General features: G+C 36.7%; 1 protein-coding gene across 1 annotated transcript in view; it reads right to left on the bottom strand.

Annotated features, from left to right (window-relative positions):
* The window catches only part of LOC102817604 (1,4-alpha-glucan-branching enzyme-like), a 477,609-nt gene that overhangs the window by 54,276 nt on the left and 413,040 nt on the right, over nt 1–10,293 (bottom strand). The window contains exon 13 of the mRNA XM_006874745.1: nt 2,511–2,695. Within this exon, the coding sequence (XP_006874807.1) occupies nt 2,511–2,695 (185 nt within the window). The remainder of the gene's footprint in view (nt 1–2,510; nt 2,696–10,293) is intronic.

Below are 10,293 nucleotides of genomic sequence, written 5' to 3'. Positions count from 1 at the left end.
ATATATCTCCCCATACCCTTCTTATATGTATGGTTCCTGTATATAAGAAACCAGAGCTTAATCTTGTTGGTTTTCCTTTGTAGGTAATTTTTCATTTTTCCTGACCTGCTCTCAGGATTCTTTTGAAAAGCTTTATTTTAACATTTCTGGATGATGTTCTTTTGTGGTCTATACAGTTAGGGTTTGTTCAGCTTCTTGAATCCAAATTTTCTCATCTTTCGTGATACTAGGGAAGTTTTCTTCCAACATACCTTTGGCTATTTTTGTACTCCCTCCCTCCGCCCCCTACCATCTCTTCCTATTCTGAAATTCTAATTGCACTTAAGTTATTTGTCTTGATGGTGAATCATGAAATTGTTAGGCTTTCTTTGTATTTTTCAATTGTTCCTGTAGTAGATTAGTATGGAGAGATTTGTCTTCATGTTCTTTGACTTTGGGGAACAAAAAAATAAGGAGTAAGCTCAGGACTGCAGGGTAGATGAGGTAAGGCTTCTCAGTGAAATTATCCTAGGACTATCCTTAGCAATCCTTGAAGAATGATCAGATATATTATCTTGATGGGGAAAAAAAAAATTCCTTGGTAGTACTTTATTGGCCTTTTCATCATCGATGCAGTTTTCAATTTTATTAAAACTTCTTTATAATAAGGTCCCCATGATAATCCTGTGTCTTTCCAGAAAAATCTACCAAGATTATTCCTATGCAATCAAAACTTCAATCAACATCACCTTCTGAAGTAAGCTCTCTGCCTTAAATTTATCTGGCCCATTAGTATCCCTTGGGAGCTACTCTTTTGACTGAATATGTTTTGAGAAGGCATGCTAATTAGACTAAGTGAATTACTGAGAAAACATGGTCTGCAGTCTTCCACTGATCACAGAGACATGTTTAAACATGTTTATTTTGAAATAAACCAATGAATGAATGAATTGAGCCCAAGTAAAAATACTTTATTATGTATTCTTTTGTGTGTGTATTAAACACAGATATAGATAGAGACAGAAAGAAATAGAGAGCAAGAAAGAGAGAGGGGTTAAGTCCTCAACTGATAACCAAAATGTCATTGGCTCAAACCAGAAGAAAGATACGGAAGTCTGCTTCCATAAAGATCATAGCCTTGTAAACCCTACGGACAGTTATACTCTGTCCTACAGGGTTGCTATGAGTCAGAATTGCCTTTTTGAGAAGGCAGAGTAGAACTGCCCCAATATGGATATATGTCCAGTGCTGATCCTACAGTGCCACACCAGGAGTCATATGTGCATGTATAAATGTTGTAGTTGTTAAGTCTGTTACAATTCACAGTGACCCTGTATAGGGTTTCCAAGAAATGGCTAGTTGAGTTTGAACTATAGATCTTGTGGTTCAAACAAACCTTGAAGCTGAGTGCTTATCCTACAGTGCCAATAACAGGACTCCATACACACATCTATCTATCTATACATATGTGTGTGTGTTAAGTTCTGAAAATAAATTATAATATCTACAAACCCTTTATTTTAAATACTTTGCTTTATAATTTGGCAGTGAAAAGGCTTTGCTTTTTCAATACCATCCTCTGTCAGCCACAGCTTGAGAGGACTTATTTCCATGCATATCAGCAGCACCACTCCTGGTAATTTAGAAATGTGAACCAAGGCTCTAGAGTAAACAATGTGCCTTTTGGTATTCAACATTGTTTCTATAGAAAAGGAACATCATTTTGCTCTCTTCTGGAAATAGTATTACTAATAAATGTGATTAGTGCATTCCTGTCATGTAGTCAATCTTACTGAATATATAAGTACTTTTGTTCAACCATTAAAAACAGAAAATCATACACACTAAAGTAAAAACAGACGAACAGTAATTTCAAACAGCACAAGTATAAAGTAAATGGATTATAACTAACACATACTATATGCTAATTTTTGCAAGGGGAAAGAAAAAATGCTATAAAATTTGCACCTGTTAATTACATTTTCTAAAACTTATTGAAAACTGAGACTTTAATTCCAGAGGAGAATCAGGCTCATGAAAAATATAAAACGGCAGGCAGGTATAATGGTGTCTATGGAAATGACAAGTTAGAAACCTAGAAATGGGGGGTGGGGTGAGTAGGGATACAAAAGAAATCTGCATGCTTCCAAAATAGTTTCTTTATGACAGCATAATTATTTATACAAAGAAAAACATTCAAAACAATTAAGACATTTCCACACAAATTTTCACAATGGATTCCATGTAGAGTTCTTGTCATTTATTTTAACCAATTGATATAAAAATTAGTAAATTTAAACAACAACAACAAACTAGCCACCAGGAAAGTAACCAGGACACTATGCTGAAACTTTCATCTATTGGAGACAGTTTGGTGACATGTTTTGACAACTTGAAGCATGTTACAAGGAACTACACACTAAATAATAAAGTGCCGTTTAAAAGATCTGCATATAGATTTAAATTGATTGCCATTCTAAGCACGTACAACATTGGTAACTAAAACAGAACATTTATAGTAAAGAGCTTACCTGTGGAGCTGAAAGCCAACCACATTTTTCTTCCAATTTATTCATATCCCTGTCAAAGTTATTGAGGAACTTATAGCGGAGAAGGTCATCATCAGCTAAATGAAACTGCCTTCTGGCATAATGGTAACTCTCACTGTTTCCTTTTCTTGGGAAGTCTAACCATTCTGGATGCCCAAATTCATTACCTGCATTGATAAAAATATTCTTTTAAAAAAGGAAGAAACAATTATAATGAAACAGGGGAGAGGGGAGTATAACAACATTATAAGGTAATTCAATAATCAGGATTGTCAAGTCATAATCTTGTAAGAAAAGTTTAAATTATAACTTACTATGTCTGTACCCTAGAAGCACAGTGGGTTAAGCAGAAGGTTGGTGGTTCAAAAGCACTAGTTGTTTCACGGAAAAAAGATGAGATAATGTGCTTTCAGAAGGATTTAGAACCTCAGAATTCCTACGGAGTAGGCCTATATGATCACTATGAATTGGAACTAACTCTATGGTACAACTAGCACATGTCTGTCAGTTTGTTGTACTGTGGTGACTTGTCTGTTGCTGTGATTCTGGATGTGATGCCATGGGTATTTTAAATACCAGGAGGGTCATGCAGGGTGGACAGGGTTCAGCTGAAATTCCAGAGGAAGATAGACTAGGAAGAAGGAGACATGGACTATTTCCGAATATTTAGTAATTGAAAACCTTATGAGTAGCAGTTAGAACACTGTCAGGACCAGAATACTGAATATTGAAACATGATGAAAACTTTATGAACGTAAGTTAGAACACTGTCAGCACCAGAATACTGAATATTGAAAACCTAGATTAGCAATTAGAACACTGTCGGCACCAGAATATTATCAGATATATTGGCAGAAAATGAACCCTCAGGTTGGAAGGCACGCAAAATGTGACTGGGGAAGATCTGCCTCCTCAAAGTAAAATCGACTGTGATGAAACAAATAAAATTAAGCCTTTGGGACATTCATTTGCAGATGGGACACAATGCAAAATGAAGACGAACAGCTGTAAACATCCATTAATAATTGGAACATGGAATGTATGAAATGTGAATCTAGGAAAATCAGAAATTGTCAAAAATTAAATGAATACATAAACATCAATATCTTAGGATTACTGAGCTGAAATGGACTGGTATTGGATTGGTCATTCTGAATCAGATAATCACTTGGTTTATTATATCAGGAATGATAAACTGAAGAGGAAAGGCATCATGTTCACCAACAAAAAGAATATATCAAGATTTGTCTTGAAGTACAACCCTGTATGTAATAGGATAATATCCACATGCCTACAAGGAAGACCAGTTGATAACACTATTATTCAAATCTATGCAGCAACCATTAAACCCAGTGATGAAATTGAAGAATTCCACCAACTTCTTCAATCTGAAATTGAACAAACATGCAATCAAGATGTATTGATAACTACTGGCATTAGAATGTAAAAGTTGGGCACAAAGAGGAAAGATTGGTAGTTAGCGATAGAAATTATGCTTGAGACATCATGAAGGAATCTGCAAGACCGAGATTTCTTCACTGCATATACCTTTTTAAACAACATAAAAGATGAGTACTCACATGGACCTCACCAGGTAGAATACACAGAATCAAACTGACTATATATGTGGAAAGAGATGGTGAAAAAGCTAAAACATTAGCTAAATCATCAGCTGAAACAAGTCCAGAGGCAGACTGTGTAACAGACCATCAAATGCTCACAGGCAACTTAAAGCTGAAGGTGAGGGAAATTAAAACAAGTCTACAGGAGCCAAAATATGACCTGGAATATATGACATCTAAATTCACACACTAAAGACCAAAGACCAGATGAGTTTGGGGAAGACATTAAGTACATACTTTAGGAAGAAAGGGAAGGAAATTAAGAAGACAAGAAAGAAGAAAACAACCAAAATGGATGTTGAAAGAGACTATGAATCCTGTTCTCAGCATATAGATGCTAAAGAAAATGGAAGAAATGAGGAGGTATAAGAGCTGAACAGAAAATCTCAAAGGTCAGCTTGAGAACCCAAAGTCAAATATTATAATAAAATATTCAAAGACCAGAAGTTAGAAAACCAAAAGGGAAGAACAACCTCTCCATTTCTCAAGCTGAGGGAAATGAAGAAAAAATTAAAGCCACAGATGGGCAAAATATTGAATGATGTAGAAACCATAAAAAGAAGGTGAAAAGAATACACACAGTCACTGTATCAAAAAGAAATGGTCAAAGTTCAACTATTTCACGATGTAGTATATGATCAAGAGCCAATGATCCTGAAGGAAGAAGTCCAAGGTGCGTTGAAGGCACTGGCAAAGAACAATGAACCAGGAATAGATGGAATGCAAATTGAAATCTTTCAACAAACTGATGCAACACTGGAGGCACTCACTCATCTAGACCATGCAATTTGGAAGACAACTACCTTGCAAAACAACTAGAAGAGATATGTATTTGTGACCACTGCAAAAAGAGGTGGCTCAATGGAATGAGGAAATCATTGGAAATCACTGATTCCCATGCAAGTAAAGTTTTACTAAAGATAATAAAAAAAATGGTTGTAACCATCCATTGACCAACAACTTCCAGAGGTTTAAGCCTGATTCAGAAGAGGACATGGAATGAGGGATATTATTGCTGACATCAGATGCATCTTGATTGAAAGCAAAGAATACCAGAAAGATGTTTATCTGTGTTGCATTGACTACACAAAGGCTTTCAATTCTATGGATCATGACGAGCTACGGACAAGATTGTGAATAATGATTGTTCCAGATCACTTAATTGTGCTCATTAGGTACCTGTACATAGACTAAGAAGCAGCTGTTAGAACAGAACAAGGGAACACCGAATGGTTTACAATCAGGAAAGGTGTGAACCAGGGTTGTATTCTTTCACCATAGTTATATTAAATCTGTATGCTGAGCAAATAATCCAACAAACTGGATTGTATGAAAAACATGGCATCAGGATTGGAGGAAGACTCATTAACAACCTGTGATATACAGATGAAACCTTGCTTGCTGAAAGCAAAGAGGACTTAAAACACTTATTGATAAAGATTAATGACCACAGCCTTCTATATGGTTTGCATGTCAACAAAAAGAAAACCAAATCTTCACCACTGGACTATAAGTAATATCCATATAAATGGAGAAAAGATTGAAGTTGTGAAAGACTTCATTTTTCTTGGATCAACCATCAACACTCATGGAAGCAGTAGTCAAGAAATCAAAGGACGTATTGTATTTGGCAAAGCTGCTGCACAAAACCTCTCTTTAAAGTGTTGAAAAGCAAAGCTGTCCATTTGAGGACTATGGTGCACCTGACCTAAGTTGACCCAATGAGGTATTTTCAATAACCTCATATGCATGTGAAAGTTGGACAGTGATAAGAAAGACCATAAAATAATTGATGCATTTGAGTTACAGTATTGGAGGGGAATATTGAAATTACCATGGACTGCCAAAAGATCAAACCAATCTGTGTTGGAAGAAGTAAAGCAAGAGTACTCCTTGGAAGCCAGGATGGTAAGAATTTGTGTCTCATACTTTGATGATAGTATCAGGAGAGACCAGTCTCTGGAGAATGATATCAGGTTTGGTAGAGTGGAGGGTCAGAGAAAAAAAGGAAGACCCCCCCAGTGAGATGGATTGGCAGAATGGCAGCAGCAATGTGGTTGAGTATGGCAGTAATTGTGAGTTTGGCATTGGACTGGACAGTGTTTTGTTTTGTTGTGATTGGGTTGCTATGAGTTGGTACTGACTCGATGGAACTAATAACAACAACAACAAAACAGGGTAGTGGGTTTGTGGTTTAATTTTTTTGGTTCTCTTTGTGTACTATAAATATGTATACTTTTGGTTCAGAAACACCATGGTTCATGCTACGAGGGTTCCACAGTTGAAGACTCAGAAACCAGATTCCAGTTGTGTCTAGGTTACTCTTTGCTTTTTCATATCTAGATTCCTCAAGCACAAAATGAGAACAATTGTATCGGTCCAATTTATTTCATCTCGGAAATCGTCTCTGGAATATGAATAATTTCAGAAATCACTCTTTCTGTAAGCTCTGAAATTGGTATTTGTTGTGGTTGTTAAATGCCTTCAATTTGACTGCGACCCATAGTGACCCTGTATAGTGTTTCCAATGAGAAGCTGGTGAGCATGAACCACTGACCTTGCAGTTCAAACAACTTTGCAGTCTGACGTATTAACCCACACCACCACACCAGGACTCCCGAAATTTGTATAGTGGTTTACAATTTAGGAAGGCTTTGTGATACACAGTATCTCAGAACAATACTCTGTATATCCATTTCAGAGATGAGAAATTCATACAGTTAAATAATTTACTCTATCTAACACATAATTAATGGAAAAGTAATCATTGAAATTTAATTGTGATTAAATTCCAAGGATCTTTCTAAACCATCATATTAGGCAAGTTCTTTGTAAACTTTATTAAGCTATAGCAATCCCTCATTTTCATTATTTATTTCCCTATTCCTTTCTCAGATATATTTCCTACTTCTATATACGTTTATTCAATTTCAAGTATGTTTCTGTGAGTGTGCACAAATAAGATGCTTGGTCAGAAATCCACTAAATCGTATTTCTCAGTATAATAATTAGAAGAAAATTTAAAATAAAATAATAATAAATCCACATTCCTCATTTTGAGAATTTAAAATGTTTTTTATGTATTGTTTCCTATTATTTTTTCCAAGTAAAATTTCCACACTAAGGCTTATTTTTTTTTCTAAAAATTAAAACTAGTTTCCCAAATTGTCTTTCATTTATTACTATAAAGCTGCAATTTGCTAACCCGCACATTTCTGCAGTAGGTATAGAAAGTACCATGAGTAACCCAAGTGTGGCATACTTTATGAGAAACTTGTTGTTGTTGTTAAAGTGCGATCAAGTCTATTCCCACCCATAGTGACCCTGTATAGGATTTCTAAAGAGCAGCTGTTGAGCTTGAACTAACAACCTTGCTGTTCAAATAACTTTGCAGTCTGATGCATTAGCCCACAGCACCACACAAGGATTCCTAAGCGAAACTGTTGTTAAGTGCTGTGGAGTCGGTACTGACTCACAGCGACCCTGTACAGAGTTTCTAAGGTTATAAATCTTTATGGGAGCAGAAAGCCTCATCTTTCTCCCGCAGAACAGCTGGTAGTTTCAAACTGCTGACCTTGCAGTTCGAAGCCCAACTGGTAACCACTATGCTACCAGAGTACCATATTAATATTTTAATAAATAAAAATTAATACGCTATGGCCACCACTCATTTGTCAGTTTGTCATACTGTGGTGGCTTGTGAGTTGCTGTTATTCTGAAAGCTATGCCACCAATATTTTAAATACCAGCAGGGTCACCTATGGTGGATAAGTTTCAGATGATCTTATAGATGAAGACAGACTAGGAAGAAGGAGTGACAAACTGTTTCAGAAATTCAGTCACTGAAAACTTTATGAATAGCAGAAAAACACTGTTAGATATAGTGCTGGAAAATGAGGCCCTGAGGTTGGAACACACTCAAAATTCAACTGGGGAAGAACTGCCTCCTCAAAGTAGAGTTGACCGTGATTATGTGAATGGAGTAAAGTCTGTAGGAGTAAAACACGCAGGACCTTCATATGCTGATAGGGCACAGTACAAAATGAAAACATCCATTAATAATTGGATCACGGAATGTATGAAGTATGAATCTAGGAAAATGGGAAATTATCAAAAATGAATGGAATGTATAAATTTCAATATCTTAGGCATTAGTGAGCTGAGTAGCGTAGGGTTAGGAATCGGGCTGCTAATCTTAAGGTCAGCAGTTTGAAACTATCAACGGTTCCGTGGGAGAAAGATAAGGTGTTCTGCTCCTGTAAAGGTTTACAGCCTCGGAAACCCTGTGCAGTGTCACTATGAGTTGGAACCGACTCCACGGTACTTAACAACAACAACAACAGTGAGCTGAAATGTACTGGTATTGGCCATTTTATATCTGACACCAAATTGTTTACTATGCCTAGAATGACAAATTGAAGAGGAATGGTGTTGCATTCATTGTCAAAAAGAATATATCCAGATCAGTCATGAGATACGATGTTGTCTGTGGTAGGACAATATCCATGCTCCTACAAGGAAGACCAGTTAATATCACTATTATTCAAATTTACACACCGACCACTAAAGCCAGTGAGGATGAAATAGAATTCTACCAACTTCTTCAATCTGAAATTGATCAAACATGCAATCAAGATGTTTTGCTCATTACTGGTGATTGGAATGCAAAGGTTGGGAACAAAGAGGCAGGATCAGTAGTTAGAAAATATGGCCTTGGAGAAAGAAATGATGCTGGAGATTGCATGATAGACTTCTACAAAACCAATGATTTGTTCATTTCAATACCTTCTTTAGACTGCATAAGAGATGATTATATACATGGACCTCACCAGATGGAATACACAGAAACCAAATTGACTTCATCTGCAGAAATAGATGATGGAAAAGCACCATATCATAAGTCAAGACAAGGCCAGGGACAGATTGTGGAACAGACCATCAATTGCTCACACGCAAATTGAAACTGAAGCTGAAAAAAATGAAAACAAGCCATGAGAGCCAAAATATGACCTTGAATATATCCCATCTGAATGTAGAGATCATCTGAAGAACAGATTTGATACACTCAACACTAAAGATCGAAGACTAGAAGAGTTGTGGGATGACATTAAAAACATTATACAGTAAGAAAGCAAAAAGTTTTTAAGAAGACAAGAAAGAAGAAAACGATTAAAACAGATGTCAGAAGAGATGCTGAAACTTGCTCCCTAGCATAGAGATGCTAAAGCAAATGGAAGAAATGAGGAGGCACAAGAGCTGAACAGAACATTTCAAAGGTCAACTCGAGAAGACAGTCAAATATTACAAAAAATGTGCAAAGACCTGGAGTCAGAAAACCAAAAAGAAAGAACACGCTCAGGATTTCTCAAGCTGGGGGAACTGAAGAAAAAACTCAAGCTTCGATTTTTGGTATTAAAGGACTCTGGGCAAATTATTATGATACAGAAAGTATCAAAAGCAGATGGAAGGAATACACAGAGATATTGTACCAAAAAGAAATAGTTGATGTTCAACCATTTCAGGAGGTTGTTGTTGTTATGTGCCGTGGAGTTGGTTCCGACTCATAGCGACCCTGTACAGGGTTTCCAAGGCTGGAAATCTTTACGGGAGCAGAAAGCCTCATCTTTCTCCCACGGAGCAGATGGTAGTTTTGAACTGCTGACCTTGTGGTCCACAGCCCAATTTGTAACCACTATGCTACCAGAGCTCCTGTAGTATATGATAAAGAGCTAATGATACTGAAGGAAGAAGTCCAAGGTGCATTGAAGGAATTGGAAGAACAAGGCACCAGGAGTTGATGGCAAAAAAATTTGAAATAGTTCAAGAAAGTGAGGTGGCACTGAAGGCACTCACTCATCTATGCCAAGAAAATTGGAAGACAGCTATCTGGCCAACTGACTGGAAGAGATCTGTGTTTGTGCCCATTCCAAAGAGAGTGCGGAATGTGGAAATCATTGGACAATATCTTTGATATCCCATGAGAGTAAAATTTCACTAAAGCTAATATAGAAATGTCTGCAAGCATACATTGATAGAGAACTTTCAGAGGTTAGGCTTTCGATTGTGTGGATCATGACAAGCTATGGACAACATTGCAAAGTATGAGTATTCCAGAACACTTAATTGTGCTCATGAGGAATCTG

This window comes from Chrysochloris asiatica, unplaced genomic scaffold (genome assembly GCF_000296735.1).
Source record: "Chrysochloris asiatica unplaced genomic scaffold, ChrAsi1.0 scaffold00298, whole genome shotgun sequence".
NCBI classification, from domain to species: Eukaryota; Metazoa; Chordata; class Mammalia; order Afrosoricida; family Chrysochloridae; genus Chrysochloris; species Chrysochloris asiatica.
Note: the sequence above shows the minus strand (reverse complement) of the source record. Positions and strands in the feature narration are given on the sequence as shown.